The sequence below is a fragment of the Acanthopagrus latus genome, chromosome 14 (genome assembly GCF_904848185.1).
Source record: "Acanthopagrus latus isolate v.2019 chromosome 14, fAcaLat1.1, whole genome shotgun sequence".
In the NCBI taxonomy this organism is placed as follows: domain Eukaryota; kingdom Metazoa; phylum Chordata; class Actinopteri; order Spariformes; family Sparidae; genus Acanthopagrus; species Acanthopagrus latus.
In genome coordinates, this window is record NC_051052.1 from 1,293,171 (window position 1) to 1,312,636 (window position 19,466).

Sequence of the window (19,466 nt, forward strand, 5' to 3'; positions counted from 1 at the left end):
TCCCAGAAACTACTCCCCACTGCCAGGAATTTACTGCCAAATCTAATAATTACTTTGCAGACCTTGGTGACTATTGCATTATGGGAGCATATTCACACACAGTCTCCAGTGACTGTGACCCCCAAGTCAAAATTGTCAATTTAATCATAATTAATAATGGCACAACTGCAGCATTTCAATCCTGTGAGTCAAAGTCATTAAAACTGCTCCAAGAACTCCTGGACTTTATTGTCTGGAAGAAGTAATCAACTTTGGACAGGCCTCAATAATTCATTAATAAACCACCTCCAGAAGAAAAGAGGAGGGAAGGGTGACTTTGCCGACAGGAAATGTGTTTCCTCAGACTTTCTGAGACAATTATGGGTGTTTCATGCAGTCGCGTTCAAAAGTTTCCGTCCACTCAGAGAGAACATGTACATCGTGGAGGTCTTTACTTCCTATGATCCTGCAGCTCTCATGTCTTTGTGATGTTGTCACAAAAACATTCATTCATTCTGCTTCAGTGATCCATTTTTTTTTGGTCTTCTGAAAATGTGAACTTTTTAAAGGCCTCACCTTCTCTCCTCCAAACATATTTCTGCTCATTGTGGCCAAACAATCGGCTCCAAACTCCAAACTAGAGTTTTCCTCCAGAAGGTTTTTTCCTTTGTCCATTGTGATCAGCAGAACTTTCAGTAAAGCTTGATTGTACTTCGTCTGGAGCAAAGGGCTTCCTTCTAACATGGCAGCGTCTCAACTCATGTTGCATTTCATAATTCATAATTGATTGATTTTAGACTACACATTATTCTTTAAGTGGACTAAATTAAACTTGAAATAAACCTGATCCTACGTGTATTTTAATGACAGGGACATATAAGAGAGAAGTAGGAAGTCCATGATTGTGTGTCATGTGGGGTCCCTTTTCCATTAAATGTGACCCAGCTGACTTATTTGCATTGGTGATGGTGTACGCCAAAAAGAAATCTAGCCAGCCAAGATGTCTAGACACTTAAAGATCTGTCTCCAAATGTCTACAATAAAGTGAGCCTGAATCCCACTGTCCACCCTCCGGACTGAGCCCTCATGGACTTCAGTCATACATACAGTGGTGGGATTACTGTCATCACAGTCAGGTCTGCAAGGGCACAAGACTGCATAGCTAATAAGCTGTGGATAGACAAGCTCTCAGAACACAGGTGAGCTTCAACAGCACAGGTGAGCTTCAACAACACCCCATTTAAGAAAAACAAAAAAAGGTTTCCATAAGTGAAAGCCAGCTCATTTCAATGCATGTTAAAGAAGTGTTTGTACCTTGAAAGCTCCCGACTGATAGATAAAGCCAGGTGAGTGCTGGGATGAAGAGCAGGGCGAGGGAGGCCGCCAGGAACTTCCTGCGCCCGCGACACATTCCCAGCATCCTCTGGACCAAAACAAATGGAAAGAGAGGTGAAGTGACCTCTATGTGGGTAGCAGCTGTTGTCCAGGCTGATTCATGGCACTGGAAGAGAAGGAAAAACTAGGTTAGAGAAGGAGACATTCCACATGCTGAATGAACATGGTTACAGCTGAGCACATGGTTTCAGCTGTTACCACAGGAAAACACAGCTAATCTTCTGAGCCCACAGATTTTTGGATTCATTTACTAAGGATTGTAGACTTCAACACTTTTCATTAGTTTCCGTTCTCGGCTTTAAATTGGCAACAGTAAAACCTGAAGCTGAAGCAGTGCAGTGTAGCAAAAAGCCTAAATAAGGCCTGAACGGGTATTTGAACATGTGTGTTTGTATCGTTGAGCAGTGTATGACATCCTTCCAGCATCTGCACTGTGTCTAAGCCTGCTGACTGGATCTGCCAAATGTTACCACATTTATACCAATATATTACTGATATACCAAAACAACAAAATTGTAGTGCAGCATGACTTTCTGTCGGATTATAATACAATTTGGAAAGTGAAGTCTGCAACAGATTGTGTACGTTTCGTATAATTTGGAGAGTGTTTAATTGAACTGGAACTGAAATACTGTTGCAAACCAATTGGGTATATTAATACTGGAGGGCAAGCAAGACAGGGAAACCAAATGTAATGATGTCTAAACAATGAAATCCTGGAATACTAATAGCAACAACTTTTTTACAACCACCTATTACTGAACCAAATCTGGCATGTTACTGCAGGTTTGGCTGAGTCATTCAGCAAACTAAGTACAATTTTAACTAGACACGAACATCCAGATTTTTATTAGGATTCACACATTGCATTCACTCATAGATACCAGCCACCTACATATGCCTGATATTTTTCATCAAGATCCATGTATTAATCTGTGAGAAAATAACTGACTAATTCAAATTCATCTACATAGCACCTGGGCAACTACACCCTGGCATGTAAACATCATATCCCTTGATAATGAAGTGTGCTAATAGTGACATGCAGACAGCCAGTCATTTATCATCTGTGTAGTTCAGCTGCACCATCAACATGTGGCTGACAACAGCAGAAGAGCATGTCCACAGGCGCAGTTCTCACAAGACCAGCTGTGCTCCGCCTTACAAGCCACAGCCACGCTGGCAAACACACCAGCCTGATCTCAGTCCTCTGCTGCTCCTCTTGGTGTCACTCATCCTCTGGAGTCGCTCTCTGCTGCCAGAGTGTGTCCTGGATCGTTAGGGTACATTCAGATAAAAAAGAGCAGCCACCCGGCCTGTTTGCTTTACCTAGGAGCCGATAGACACTGCAGCTACAACAGCCAAAGTGGCTGGCGCGACCAGCAGGGCAACTACGACTCCGTTCTGCTGCACCAGCTCAGCTGCTGGCTGAATGTTTTACAGACCAACTGTGAGAATAACACAAGCACAACCCCATTAACACCAGAGTGAGAAAATGAGTGCTGGCACACAGGATATAGATAAGAAAGAGCAGGTTAGCTTTACAGTTTGACTGTATTTTTGTTTATCTTTGTGACTTTGTCTGTGTTTTTCATTGTTGTGTTAACTGTACCTAACTTCATTTTTCTGCCTGTCTGTTAAAAATGATCAATAACTTCAGCATCTTGGTAGATACTGCGGTAAAATCCTGAAAGTGGGGGCCGTCCTGAGTCAGTTCCTGTTGCAGGTAGTTTAATCCAACAAAATACTGACACTTTATGGCACATTTCTCTATCAAAGCACCACACATACCTCACATAACACACAAATAATAATAGATGACTGGCCTATTTTCACTTTTGTAGAAATGTAAAAACACTGCTTTTAAATATTTATTAATTCAGTGTTTATTTGTATAGGGACAACTATGTAGCACAAACTAATGCCACACATCACAGCATTTACAGCCTTACCTAGTTTGCAATGCCCACCACTACTGTACAAGACGCCCCTGATCCCTGATGACCACATCACTGATCCCCTTTCAAAAGCATTCGTTTGAGTTAAAAATGATCCCAGTCAGGAGGTAGTTTGAGTTCTACAGGTAAGGAACTCCACATGTTGATTCCCTGGATAAAGAAAGCAAATTGATTACATGAAAGTAAGAGTGTTGCAGCAGTTGCTTTGTGAGCCGAGTCCTTGTACGATGTATCCAGCCTGTAACACATCTGAATTATCAGCCTGTTCGTCTCAGGGTTAGGGTTATAGCACATGGTTTACATGTTGTGGTTAGCTTCCTCCTCTAGTACCACTGCAAATTTCACATCTACACCTTCCCATCATTATACAGACTGAATTTGATATTAGATATAACCAATCACATATCAAAATCTCCAACTCCTCTATCTCATTGAATAACTAATACAGAATTTAAATCAGACATTTAGAGGATGACAACTGCAAGCACAAAGCAGTTCAGATTTTTTTTTGTTTTTTTAATCTGCAAAGCAAGTTTAAAGAGATTCATGTTAATAAATGTTGCAAAAATCTAAAAGTCACTTACTAAACTAACTGTGATGACCTAAACTAATTTGTCAATTCCTGGTGGAATGCAGGGCAGAGAGTATAGCGTCCTCATTATATGACATTAGTCACAATCCTCTTTCCGTTACAACCACATTTGCCCAATTACCCAGATGACCTCTGTCGATTCTTAATCTTCACCACAGACTACCCAGGGATGAAATGTAATACCTCTGGCTGGCACTGTGGAGGCTGGAACATACACAGGCCAGGATGCCAATTATCATAGTGTCAACCAGTAAAATGTATTTCTAGCTCTCTTCCCAGCACTTAGTGAATCTCCACATTTTTTGGGGGGGGCCAAAGCAACGTGAAGCACGCAGAGTGTAATGAGGTTAAATGAGGCTAAAGAAGATTAAACAAGACTCTCCAGTATGACAACCACTGCTTTGATAGGCCGACTATGACTCATTTCAGAGGCTCTTTAGCCCTTGACCCCTGCGCGATATAAGCTCTCTGCTGGATACTGTGATTTACATTGCAAATGTAACACTGAAGACATTTATTAGCACATTCAAATGAGGTGTCAGACCACCGAGTAAGCATTCAAGGATACATTAGGTAGCAAAGATGCGGTTGCAGGAGCTCAGACTGATGATTCACAGCAGACTGAGGGAGATTTTGGCCTTCGTTATCAGCTATTGATTTCATTGCTATTCAAGAGTCTAGCAGCACAGCAACATAAAGAGAACAGGCCATCCTCATCAGAAAAATGACCATTTAGGTGAAGAAGCTTCTTACAACATATATTTACATTTCTTGTAAGACAGCATTCCCTTGAGGCCTGGTGATTCTTATGGCAACAAAAGAGAATGCCAGGTGAAGCGACAAGTGTGCAAAGGTCAAACAAGCTCAGGACTTTTACCTAAGAGGCCGCTGTCTTTATCCAGCGTGAAAGCCAAAGTCAGTGAGAACAATTAGATATTTTAACTTACTAAAGGTACTAAACATAAATGTAGGTATATTCATAACGAATCTCACATACGTAACATTTATATTTTAACCCAAGCCACGATGTTTGCCGAAACCTTACCAAGAACTTTTAGTGCCTGAATCCAACCAAACTGCGAGCATGAAACAAAGGTCTGGAATGCCTCTCACTGTACACTGTCATGTTGTTTTGGGAACGGTGATATTCACTGTTTTGGGAGTCAATGGCAATCGACCAAATCAGTCGTTTAGGTATGAGGATGTGTTGAAAGACAGACAATGAGAAAATATATGATACATTTAACACACTTATCTAATGCTCCAAGATGTAATGGACATCCACAATGAATAGCTTAGGATGGCCTCATAGGCCTCGGTGCTCTTCAGCTGTGATTGCTGCAACCTCCTCACTTGTATCAAACTGACAGTCTGACATTATGGACCATGTTCATGTTTGCATGGTTTTCCCTGATCTATAGTTTTTATGTGAATGCAGTTTTTCACTAGTATGGATTTTTTAATGTTAATCTCAAGACACATTTTTGATAAACCATTTTAACAGAAGTAGGTCTGCATCTTATTAAGAAACAAGTAATAGTTTGTCAGATTAGTGTTATAAATTCAGAACTCTATTTAAATTAGACTAATCAAATACACATTTTTGTTGAAAGGGTTTGTTTGAACATCAGGGTTCTCTGACATTGTGGGCTAATTTGGGCTAATTATAATAAGGACAAATTCAAGCAATAAGTGCAAAAAAGCAATCTTTTTGTCCAGTTTTTAAAACATTATATATTTAAAGACATTTAAGGACTACTATCTTGTTATCTGTGAATTAATTACTCGTTCAGTTATTTAAATCAACCAGTAATCAAATTAATGTATGTGACTGGGTACATCTGCATGATTACTGCAGTGGCACACTACATAATGTCTTGGATTGTCATTGGAAGATATGCACTGTATATTTGTAAAAGTGCCTTTTTAGTTAGGAAACCTATGCAAATAGAACCCTGCTAGTAAGACAGCTGTAAGCATGAGTACACCTTAATCTATTACAAGACATAAGAAGTGAGAAGCCACCACAGCAATGTTTTCTTGGTCACTTCCGTCTTCCTCCAGCCACTCCCCCAGCAGATAACGCACCCATTCCCACAGCGACTGCATGTTTTTCAAAGGCAAATACTCAACAAACTCAGTAACAACTGAATGAGGCATCAACTTGAGGCCTGTATTACTCATTTTATTCCTAACTTGCACAATAAAAGCCCCAATCCTCCCTAAAACTCACAACCATTTATAATGTGAGAGGGAGATGAGCTATGAATCACATTCAATATTTTCTAATCTTGTCCAGTACAAATAGAAATGTGATATCCAGAGCCTGGCTTCATATTTATAGTCAATGCTAGAGATGTGAATGGTAAGCTTCCCTCTTGGCTCAACAGTAAGTTAATAGAAAATGGAATTTCATTTCCACAGCTCAATACTAAATTGCAGTGTGTTAACACTAAAAGTGACGAGTGATGATTACGAGAGTCGTTGTTTATTGGTTGAAAAAGGCAATGGGGAAACGTGCTGAGAGAATCTGATTGAATTGTTCTGTCAGTGAATTCCCTGCAGTGAGGCCGGAAATGCTTAAAGACGCTACATTTACACAGGACGCAAAAATAAATGGACTGACTGGTTTGCCATGAAAAAAGATTCTGCAGATTAAATGAAAACATCTCCAAGAGAGACTTAATGAAGCAAGGTTCCTGACATGAACACAGTTCAAAAATCAATTCAGTATAATTCTGGGTTAATTCAAAATTACTGTGTGCTATGCAACTCCTGCTTGTTATCTGTACTTCAATAATCCACGGACCATTGTCACAACTGCCACATTCATTTATACATATTTATTGAGACACATAAAGCCACTGGCTAAGCGTGTTAAATGCTCCATTCATCCAAATTACAAATGTCACTTAAGGCTTCCTGCTAGGAAGTAGACTTAAAAACTCACATGAACCAGGCTGGTGTGGAAGTTAACAAAGCATCAGACATCGACGTGACTGCCTGCCCTCAAGTTCTCTTCTCCTGGATTCTTCCGAGTTGCCAGCTGCACTTCCAGCAGTCCCAAACTCTCTCCTCACTGCAGCGGCACAAAGTCCTGCTAGTTTTCCAGTTCAGTTAGCACCAGCAGCTGCGATGCAATGCTTGCCAGCTAACTTTACAATCTGAAGAACGTGAAGTAAGCTAACACCAAGCAGTTGTCCTGCTGTCTTTCATCAGACTTTGTACAGCAAGAACAGCATTGTTCAACATCAGAATTCCAACCTTCTCCTGCAACCACCAGCACCTTTGTGCTGGTAACATTGAACTGGGATTAGATGGCATAGCATAACACAGCTAAGCACAGGATTTATAACTCTAGTTGATGAAATGCATATGTGTTCAATCTCAGTGTCCGTCCACTGTTTGGGTGTTATTGTGATCTCAGATCAGGTTATTGCTAGTTTGCTTTGCACACATACACACACACCTGTATATACTGCATGTCAGTTAGTCATGTCAGATTGTGTGTTTTAATTTTGAGTTCAAATAATTCTATTTAACCTTCATGATATCTATTTAATATTGTACACAAGTGAATGTTGCCAACATCTACTCTGTCAAAGCATCCAAATCCCTTCAGCCATTACAGCTGTTATGGTAATATTGGTTGTAGTTATTAAGTTTATTATTAATCAGAGTTACAAACACTTTAGCACCTTTTTATGAGACTGATTAGTTGAATTGGCTAATTTCCCTTCTTCAAGGGTGGTGCTCCTGAGGTGATATAATGTAAATTGGATCTTAATATTTACCATAATTAATAATTATCCCTAATAATCATTAACTATCATTGATAGCCAACACTCTCTATTAATGTTGCACAATACACTACAAACCCTACTGATGTCACTGATGCTCTGTAGATGGTATCAGTGATGTTCTGAAATGTTTTATTCACCTTCCTGTCCGCAAACCATGCCAGTAATTTAGCCTTCTTAAGTTTCCTTAGAAATTGGAGCCTTTTCTATACTTTATCTTTTCCAGGGTGGTGATGAGGTTATCTGTAATGTTGATTCCCAGGAACCTATAGCTGTTCATCTGCTCCACCTCAGCTCTACTCACGTAGACAGGTGTGTTTCTGAGGAAGTGTAATATCCAGTTGCACAATGTGGTAAGTTTTAAGGATGGGTTTACTTGTCTATGTGAAAAAATACAAGTCTTCCAAATATAGAGTGAGATGTGATTATGTTTGTTAGAAGCAACTCCAAAACACTTCATATTTGCTATAGTCTGCTCTGTCAGGAATATTATCTTCCCACAGAAAGCAAAGTACATTCGACTGGCTTGCCTCTCCTGACATTTCCCCCTGCGGAAGTTTACACACTGTGTATGACTGAGTTGCGTATTACAGCCACGCATTCAAAAGCACAAAGATGAGCGGCTTCTGTTCTGAGGAGGGCAGCATTAACGAGACTCTCTCAATATAAAAAGAAGAAGACACAAAATAATGGACTAAGGTCACATTATCCTGACAGACATGCAGAGTGTACTGTAGACTAAACCGCTCCTGACTTACCCACAGAGGGGAGAAAAATATATTGACTGTGCAGGGGGAGTTGCCGTCATTTCTTTGTGCTACCTTAGCTGTACACTCATTTGTATTCTGGTACAGTAGGCAAGGTTGTGTGAGCTGCCATGCAAAAGGAGGCTCTACAATATGTATGTCATTGGAGCTTTAGAGGCTCATAGAGCCATTTAGAGGTGAAAATTCACACAAATCCTCAGAAGCAAGGTGTAGAGCACATTGGGCATGAGCTCATGTAAATCAGCTTACTGTGCTCAACAGATCCACCTGGGAGCTGCTCCTGATGCACTAATATGATTCCACATTGCCTTAAACCCAATACAAAAGACACCTTGAGTCATGCTGATTATGCTGCGGATCATTTAGGAGGAAGCAACATCTGGGATCCCAGTTCAAGCCAACATCCAACCCTTGCCCAACATGGCATGATTTACAACTGTATCTGGCACTTTTCACAAAATCATTAGGAATTAAAGGATCTTTCAGGATCGTTGATTCATTGGTCACACTACTTACTATTAAAGTTGTCAGATCACTGTCCTGTTCACACTACACAACCTTCTGTCTCGTAATCTGGAGCCTTGCGCTCATGGTTTGTACACTACTGATGACTGATCACTAACAGGGAGTGAGACACAAGATCTCTCACATGAGCTATGACACAGGAATGATGTGGGCAAAGCAGTCAAAGCTGTTAGTACACCGATATGCAGCAAAAAAACCCTAAAAAAAACAAAGGAAGAAAAAGTGAGAGTAGGTGGATTAGGATGCTGGGAAAGCAAAAGTTATTTTTACACCTGCCCATTCATACTGTGGTTTAGCAAGGACTATACGACAACAAATACTAAACAGCTTGTGCAAATATATTGTAATATAAACTGTAGGCTAATATTGTGAACAAAAGAGGAGAGAGGAGGTTCACTGAGTGTTAAGTCATGCGGAGCATTTGTTTCTCACCACACAAGCTCTCCAGTGTAGCACTAAGCACAGCACAGCATTCAAAAACCACATTCTCCAGCAAGAGAACCTCGTTTTGGCTTGACAGCAGTTATTAAGAGTCCAAAATGGCATCAGCGAAGTGGACATCCCTGGGCCAGTTTAATCAAAAAGAACGAGGTATGCTGTAACCATAGACACACCGACTACAGTTTTCCTGGCCGATTCCGATTTCCTATTTTTTACTAATCTGACCTGTAAATTAAGGTAAGGTTGATGAACATCGTTACATTGTTATTCAAAAGGATCCCCACCAGAGAGCACAATTAAGTGGCACGTCCCCTTGTTTTTGTGTCAAGAGGAACATTTCATATTTCTCTCAGTCAGCAGTTTATATTCACCCTTTTCTTAGCTTAGCTTTCTTAGCTAGTCTACTTTATTCAGTGGCCTCTTAATGAAATGGTCTAAGTAATTCTAAGTTCCCCATGTAAAGAATTATAAGAATTATCATATAATGATATCCCGGACTCTTATTCTGAGAGGTAAAATTGGAAGGAGTTTCGCTAATGCACTGCAGTTCAATGTTAGCTGTTCTGGTTCAGACTCCATGCTGGTGCAACAGATCACAACAGATCCTGTCGTAAACTCAAGTTGACGACAGGACTCAAGTCCTGTCATTGCTGGTCACTGTCTGATTCTGTTCCCTGGCTGGTCAATTATTAGCTGCAACAGTTCTGCAGCCGAGGCCAACAGGACCACAGACAAGAGACAAGAGTCAAGCTCCTCAAGAAATGGAAGATACAACAACCCTAACCCAAAACTAAAGATGTTTCAAACCAGATCTGCAGCAACGTTTTCATCAAGACACAGCAAATCACACCGAGATGTGTCTCCATTAAATACATGTTTTCCTATGGTATGGAGCTCTTCTCCAGCACTGCGCAGTGTCACACCAGGCAACGCACCGAGCTCTGCTCCATGGGCACATCCCATGCACCATTTGGCTACAACTACGAAATACATACATTTTTTCTGCGCCATTTGTGAGTTGGCAGTTTTATGTTTCATTCTGTTTAAATGTATATTTTATATGGCTATTTAAAACACATGTCTAGTGGTTGTTCTCTTTGGTCCTAATTCTGTAACATTAACATTCAAATTGGCCATAAAACTCTGCCAGCAGGCATCGGAGACGTCTGGATCACATCTTTGAAGAGTTCACACACACTGCATCTGAAATACAACTAACCCCAATAGAGTTGGAAATGGAGGTATTTATTTGGGGCATTCCAGGTACTAAGGTAAAGATCAAGTTCAGTTTCTGCAGCACTTGTGTCACCATGGAGATGTACTGTCTATCCTCTAAATTGCACTCAAAGAGAGCAGGATTTGAGCAATATGAACTCAGTGCACTCTATATATCCACCTTAAATCTCAGAAAATGTTTCTCCTTAGACCTCACTCATGAGGCTATTAGGGGTATGTCTCTGAGTTGTGTGGTTGGTTATCATTCAGACAGACATCTTCCAGCTACACTTGGCATTTAAGCTTCTTGTCATGTACAGCTGCACTGTATAGTTATACTACAGCTCTGAGATGAGCTACTGTGTAGTTGGGAGGGACAAAGACCTTTAGTGGCCCAGATAAGAGTAATGCATCATGTCCAACCCTGAGCTGGAGGCTGAGCAGAGGGGAAAAAAACAAAACACACAGTGAAACATTCATCTTCATGGTGATTATTGTTGTTCATCACCTCTCTCTGGCTGCAAGTTCTTAGTTGTTTTCAAAACCCAAGTGGCACCAGTAGGACATAAAAGTTACAACTCCAATACGTACTGTAGATTGTTGGTTCGTTTTTGGAATGCATACTTTTACAGAATACTCAAAATGAAAAGAAAAGTTCAGTCTGCCCTCATCACAAACACGACCACACAGGTCAACTGTGGGAACTTATGACTGAGTTTTGCATTTCCTGTAAGTGGCCATAGAAATTATTACGGCAGAAACTACATCCAGAGCATGACTCAGTGCTGATTTTAGTGTACTTTTACTGCAGCCATCCCCCCAACTGTAAGTCCTAAAAAGACATACCATGGGGAGGAAAGTAGGGCACAGCACTAAAAACAGAAATTGTGTCATCAGTGGCTTCCCTGTGGAATTTCAGGACTGTCAGAGTGGAGGTGACACAGGATGCAGCTTCTAATTAGCAATGGCAGAAGAGATCAAAGCTGCTCTCTTAATTTTAATCCTACTGACAAACCACATTAAATACATCTTTGTAATTATTAAACTCTTATCTAGATTTTTTTTTTGTTGTTTTCAATACAATCTTGATCTTGTTTTCCTAATTTGGACTGTGATTTCTATTAGTTTCAGCATGCAACTCCACTAGACACCCTTTATCCCGTTCAGCAGGGTAAACAGCATCCCTGATGGATATCGTTGGATGTGGTAAAAAGTGTGCTATGTTGCATCTGTAACCACACCCAATTCCTGAGTCACAGATGTAACAGGGTCCTGAAATACACATGTGGGCCTACAATACTGCAGAAAGATGAGAAGGTTTAATGTTAGGGTTTCTGTTCTTAAGTACAGCTGGACTATAACTAGAGCTGGGTAGGAGTATGTAACCACTGCGGTGCCTTGATAGGAATGCAGAGAGCTTGGGGGCCTATATTCAATGAAAATGATGATAACAGGTAGGTACATTGATTTTGGGTTGTTCTACCATAAAACACGAGGACGAAGAGTCCCCTTTTTTTTTTTTTTATCATTTTCAGTTTTCAGATTTTCAGTTTGGTCTAGTGAGGCAATTAGTTACTTCCCTAGGTTTAGAAAAAGGTTTGAGTTTTTAAACACACTTTCACTACATAATTCGAGATTGAAAAGTCTGACCTTTGGGTAAATTGCCCTAATATGTATAGCAATGCACAGTGCATGTAGATTTTCGAACATATGAATAAGTGCTGGACTACCTGACAGATGACAATTGCAGGAGTCATACCACTAGCATGACAGAAGCATCAGTCTTTTTTGGGCCATCATTTCTGTATAAGCAATAGGTTTTCTACAAGGTGTAGATAGTTAATTAAAAAAGAAAAAAAAAGGTGTGATGTGTCTGAAGATCCTGCGTTGAGGTAACAGGACTGAAATACTCAACAAGTAGACAAAATGCTTTTGGATTCACAGAAACACTGTACACAACAAGAATCACTAGTGATCTCCTCTGACAGATAATATTAAGCTATGTGGTACAAAGCAACACAAGCAAACATAGATGGTTTGCTCCTCTGTTTGTGAAGCCTCTCCCCTGCCTCCAAGCTAAAGACACTGTTTCATTAAGACACATACATGGTGTTGGCTTTTCTTTTCCCTGGAGATATACTGGAGCTTTGTGGTTCAGTACAAACATTAAAAACACATATATAAACATCAAGTACAAACATCCTTTGTTCCATTACTATATCAATAATAACTATACTGCTGCTATTAGTTTCCTTTTCAACTGTCATGGTGCCTACTCAGTGTTGATAGTGATGGACTAAATAAAGGCATAATATTATACAATCCTATCATTGTCCAAAAACACAATGTACCACAGCCTCAAAAATACCAGAGCAGGATCAACACCTCTGAGAGTCTAAAGGACAAATAAAACATCTGGAGCTCTGCAGGATTTATAGCAGTGTTGCTGATAATGATATGTAGACAAGCTGGAAGTGTGGGTTTCATTTGGTGTTTAGGTTTTAAGATCTCTGCCTTCTGCGACTTCTGTCATGCCCTCAATACAATGCAGGTGAATGGACTGAAAAACAGAAGTATTTTGTCAGCAAAGGCCCCCTCTTGTATCAGGGAGGAAACAGCAATAGTTAGAATGAGGAGAGAAGGTCATCAGAGCTACTGACTTTGATTTGAATGAGACTTCATACACAGAACTTAACATTTGAGGGTCATAATTCTCTGTTACTAGACATCTGCATTACAGCTCTGGGTGAGCTTAAAACAAAGATCTGAATCTGGCTCATAATAGCCTTTAAACTTGAGACCAACCCCAGCTCAAGACCCTCTTTTTGCTTTATTTATCCAATCATCAATTTATTTTAGCTTTCCAGGCAGATGCAACATATTGTTCCCACTGTCTGTTTTAATGTTCAGGAGCCTGGTCAGGGCTCAGGGAACAAGTGGCAGTAAGAAAATATCATGATAACTGATGCACCTATAAGTAACGGTGTTAGTGGTATTCACATGAAAGTCCCTAACCTAGATCTTCATTAATGAATATTGCACCATAACAAGAGAAAGAGTGTGCATCCTGTTACAATGGAATATATGCCAGCTTCAGTTGAGTGACACGAACCTCTTAAAGTTAAGACACAGAATGTGTTGCACATAACAAGTATGGATGCAGAAGATTGATGCCATCAGGGAAGAATATTTTAGAATTTTCAAACCTGACCTGACCTCCAACCTGAACTGAAGTTTTACACAACCAAATGGGCCACAGGGTTCAGTCTGTTGGGTTATTATTCCTCTCAATGACACATCTGATGAGTGGTGCAACAGGCACAGGTCTCATTACAAAGTAAAATGTGAAAGGAAGTGAGCCACACTCAGTTCTAAATTGACTGAGATTTATTTAACGGTATCAGGTGTACAGCGGCTTTAGAAATTGGACAAATAAAATGTGTGTGCATATTTCTGTCTTTGTGCTAGGAGTGTGATGATACACGATATTGGGTTTATGAGCTCGAGACAAGACGAGATTTTAAGACAATTTTTTCAAGAAAACGTCCTGAAAGTTTCATTCAATTGAAAGTTAGGAAATGCAATACAATGCAGGTCCAATTTGAAATGTTTTAACTCAGGGGTCACCAACACGGTGCCCGCGGGCACCAGGGAGCCCCCATGGACCACATGAGTAGCCCTCAGGCCTGTTCTAAAAATGAAAATTGAATATTGATATTATCTGTTTCCCAACTTGTTAAGTCATTGTTGATAATTATTGTGAGAGATCATTAATGTGATCAGTGTCTGAGTATGATTAATCATTAATAATCACATATAACTAAAGGCAAACTGAGCAGATTTGTTATTTCAGAAGAGTGTATCAAACTGGTAGCCCTTCATACGACTCAGTACCCATGAAGTAGCTCTCAGTTTCAAAAAGGTTGGTGACCCCTGTTTTAACTAGTAATCATTTTGTAATGTATGTCACATATGTTCTTCTTTCTGACCGAGTATGAATCATAACATGCAGTGTTTTGCCACAAACTCAACTTCTCTCCTGTATGATTTGTCATTCAGTGAGGAACCTGATGTCGATGTTGAGTATCATTATCAGTGTAGTAACATCAATTGCATAATGTAATGGAAGTTATCGAAGTTTACCAAACCTAACTATGTGTTTTTCTTGCCAGAACCTTACCAAAGACTGCTCTCGACCTATCAGTCACTGTTGAGGATGTCGTGGTATCGCCTTCGTCGTCGTTTAGGAATCTGGGCATAATCCTCCACGACGGACTGTCCTGTGCCTCCAACATCACTGCTGTGACCCGATCCCCAGATTTGCCCTCTACATCATCTGCAGGATCCGGTCTTTCCTCACAAAGGACGTGACGCAACTCCTGTCCAAGCACTGGTCATCTCCCGCCTGTACTACTGTAACTCCCTCTTGGCTGGACTCCCAGCCTCTGCAACTAAACCTTTGCAGCTTATCCAGAACGCTGCAGTGTGCCTCGTTTACAGTCTACTTGAATTCTCCCAACTGACCCCCCTCCTCTGTGACCTCCACTGGCTTCCTGTTGCAGCCCGCATCCGATTCAAGATGATGGTGCTGGCCGTCAAGGTCGTCAACGGAACTGCACCTATCTACCCCAGCACTTCACTCTACTACATCAGCTGGCTGGCTGGTACCACCATCGCTGAGAGCAAATAAATCCTGCCCAGCAAAGTCACAACTTTTACTTTTCTCTTATGTTTTGGCACCTCATTGGTGGAACAAACTCCCAACCATGTCAGGACTGCAGAATCACTCGCCATGTTCCACAAAAGACTCAAGACTCATTTGTATGTATATGCAATTGTATGTTCTTATCGTTAGCACTTTAATCCTAGCACTTATGCACTTAAAGTATCCTTGATGAATATGAAAATATGTATTGTTTCTATTTTTTCTTTTTACTTCATCAGTGACATGTTGTGGTTTCTTCCTTGTGACAAATGTACTTATTGCAAGTCGCTTTGGACAAAAGCATCTGCTAAATGCCCCAAATTTAAATGTAAATGTTACCGAACACACGACCAATAGGGGGCTTAACAGAAAGGAAAAACATACTACTGTGTCACTTGTACAGAAGCAGAATAGAAAAGCAGAGAGCTCTAGAGGCCTACAGCTGGGTTCTCTACACCAAAGCAGCTGAGTGTCTGTGGATGCGACCTGAGATAAAAAAGGAAATATATTCAAATATTAGACGTTGATATATGGATAATGCATTCTCAGTGGAGAATTCTCACTCTGCTGCCATGAGCTCTGTAAGGTACACAAAGATAATGACCAGCACTATCTACACTGATACAAGCATCTGATAGCATGTGTCAGAGGAGCAGGAACTCATTTTTTGGGTAAGCAACCAGCAGGCACATTTAGACAATTTTCATATTTCCTGCTTGGTGAGGCAGTGATGTTATAGCCTCTATCTAATATCTAGTGATTACAACAACACAGGGAAATTGAAAGGCAGGACAGTGGCCCACTCAGAATGGAATGTTTAGAGAATTAGAATGAATCAAAGTCAATCAACAGAAAATAATGAATAACCAATTACATCTCTAATCAGTGGGTAAGCAACTGAAACAATCTTCGCTGACTCAATAAATCAACAGTGGTAATGAAGAAATTTTATGGCTTGGTGACATTTTAGTGGTAGACTCTGAGCTAATTACTGTGATAGTACTCTGAAGCTATCAGGGGGAAATACTTTTGGGAAACCAGAATTACAGTGTTCCAGCACTCACTGCAGAATGTAGTAATATCGAAGTAATATGGAAAGTGCTCTGATAATATTAGTTTGTCTGACTGTAAACATAGTAGGTCAATAGGGAATCAACCTTCAAAAGAAGGAAAATGATTGGCAGTTGCTGTCTTGTTATTAATGCATATTTTAGTTCGAGATTAAAATTCAAATCTATACAAAGGGTTGGACGATGCCTAATGAATTAGAACATGACAATGTCTGCAATGTACAGATCAACTGTCACATTCCTCCTGGGCTAGCATCCAACAAACACCCCTTTGCCAGGTTTAACAGGGTCATCATCTCCACTGCACATATCTCTAATTTGGTTGTGTTCAGCTGTGTAAGACAGAATACAGAGTAAACTAAGCAAAAAATGCACTCAATAACATCAGCCTGCAAAAAGAAAAACAAAACAAAAGGAAAGGAAAAAAAACATGAGCATTAAATAATGATGTAACAATTGTACAGGGCTTGCTTGGCAATGTGCCCTTTAAATAATGTCCTAATACTTTTAGACCATATGGCAATATGGCAATATTCTTTCAATACAATGCAGTGTTTTCCTCAGAATCAGACTTTAATTGTGGTGCTGGCTGTCCAGCTGGGGTGCTAAAATGTAATGGACTCTCCAAATGTTATTGGACTGAATTTTCCAAGTTCTGATAGTAAAACGAGACATTTTATTACTGTTTTGTGTCTTTCACAATTTTAGCCTTTGGGAAAAAGTCTCCAGTGCATCACATGATGATGTAATTACAAGGCTTGGCCAGGACAATAACTGGCCTCAAGGCCTGGCACTCTGTGTGGGGGCTTGATCTTGATGATGAGGCCAGCTGTCTCCTTTGAAGGGGAAGTTATGGTCAAGCCAATTGTGTTAAGTAATCCTCCTACTCTACTTTGTTGGTATTAGTGGCAGACTAAAAACCACACTGCCACCCGCTGTATCGGAGTATATCATCATGACAGGTGTGCAGTCTTGAGTTAGTGAGAACGGGACGCGCAGCTCCAAAAATAGAAAACCAGTATGTGGCGGCCACTGCTGAGTGTTCATTATTTTGAAATCTTCTCAAAAGCACTAAATATAATGACTGGGTGACAGAATCAACTCTTACAATGTTTTAGCCCAAACACAGTATGGGACCATGATGATTCTTCTGTCGTATTGTGAATTGTTTGATTCTTTTTTGGACTAACTTTAAGCTTTGTCATGTCATGGGTGTGTTGCATGTAGAGAGGACAGTGATCCTTTAGTTTCCAGCAACAAGTGGCTAGCAACAGCTGAAAGAAAAGAGACTTATCATAGACCACCCAGTCAGTGACATAACTGATACACCACACAGAAACTTTGTTTTAACTTGCTTGTAAAATGTAGGTGGTACGCATCCATGTAACCAGCTTCTAAATAACTCCCACACGACGCCCACTGCAGGCTGAGTATAGAGAGAAAATTCCACTCAGTCTGAATGTCAGAGGTTATTTCAGCTGCATCTCTTCAGGCCAGTGAACACTTAACCTGCTGCCTCTGTACATCGGCACAACAGTCACACAACTGCATTACACTGTCTTTCTGCTGACAAATATACACTCTTAACACATTCATTTGGTTTCACTGACTTAGTCAGGAGCATTCCGGGCCATGTTTAATTATGTTAATAATATCAGATATTTTGAGGATCTTCTATGGAGGAAAATGTAATGTACCAACTTTGGAATCTGCTGAAAGTGTGTTCTTACATATCTAACACCGCCTTAAGCAAATCTTTGCAAAATGAAGAATCACCAAATATGGTGAAACACAACTAGCTTTTGTGGCGATGTGGCAGTGTCACTCCATGGAGCTGCTATGTTATTATGCTACTATATGCTGGACCTGCTAGTGATCTATGTTTGTCCTCATCATCGGATTCAAAAAAACACTAAACAACCAGGATGTAGTACATCATTACAGTGTTTTATACTCGGACATAAAACCAAAAGAGTGATCACAAGAGAAACCTCACACTACACAGAGATATGTCCGTTGTGTTCCCCCTGTAGCATTTAGCCATGCTAAATAACGTGCCCAGCTACTGACCCGTTCTGCTCTACCTCTGATCTGCTGTCATGCCTCTGCAACAGATTCGCCTCTGGTCCTACAGGGATCATCAGCATTCACAGCTTTCTTCACAATTGCATTATTTTTTAATGTTTTTTTTTTTTTAGCTTAGGCCTGCACAGCCCAACCAAAATGGACTGCCCTCATTAAAATGAATGGAAAGACCTTAGTTTCACTGCATCACCGGATTTGGTCTGAAACCAGCCTTAATAATTTAAGTTCCACAATCAGTTCTCATAATGTAAGATCAAAATCCATGTGTAAACCCTGACAACGTATTCAGAAAAGTAACTAGCCAAAATCAACTAGATTTGCACTCAGTAGAGTGCATACCTCCACCAAGGCCTAACAGTCCGCTTTAATCAAATCAAACCTAATCCAATATCAAACCATAAATGTGCATCACTCTAAGTTTGAAACCACAACCACTTAAACATAACTCACCAGGTCTGTAACAGCCGACCACGAGGTCAATAAAATCATGCAGACCGAATCATTATCTCCATTGTGTTGTGTGTCAACGCTGATGATCCACATCTAATTGTACACATTCATAAATACCAGCCACCTACGTCCACACGCATGCATTTATTAACTAAGATTTTTTTATTCCCTGAGAGGTTAACCAAAAACTATTCTAAAACTTATCTGGCTTCAGTTTGTGTGCTGGTGGTTGAACAACAAGTTCCCAGCATTCTTAAAGCTGTTCTAAAACCAAACGTTATTTCTGAACAAAGTTTCACTTTTGTAGTTTAGCTTGGGTTTTACTTGGTACTGGGTCGGACAGAAATGTTTTCTCTGTTTTGTGATAAAGAAAAATGATGAGCATAATTTACATTTCTGACACATTTCAATTTAGTTCTGAACTCTCATATGGCTTGTTGTGTTGGACACATGATCTCAGAAACAAAGATTCAAAGCCAGAGGT

At 40.2% G+C, this 19,466-nt stretch overlaps 1 protein-coding gene across 2 annotated transcripts in view; it reads right to left on the reverse strand.

Moving 5' to 3' along the window:
- large1 (LARGE xylosyl- and glucuronyltransferase 1) overlaps window positions 1-19,466 on the reverse strand; it is a 108,797-nt gene that overhangs the window by 82,824 nt on the left and 6,507 nt on the right. For both annotated transcript variants that reach the window (XM_037122363.1, XM_037122362.1), the window contains one exon: window positions 1,294-1,480. In XM_037122363.1, coding sequence (XP_036978258.1) covers window positions 1,294-1,399 — 106 coding nt within the window. In that variant the 5' untranslated portion in view covers window positions 1,400-1,480. The remainder of the gene's footprint in view (window positions 1-1,293; window positions 1,481-19,466) is intronic.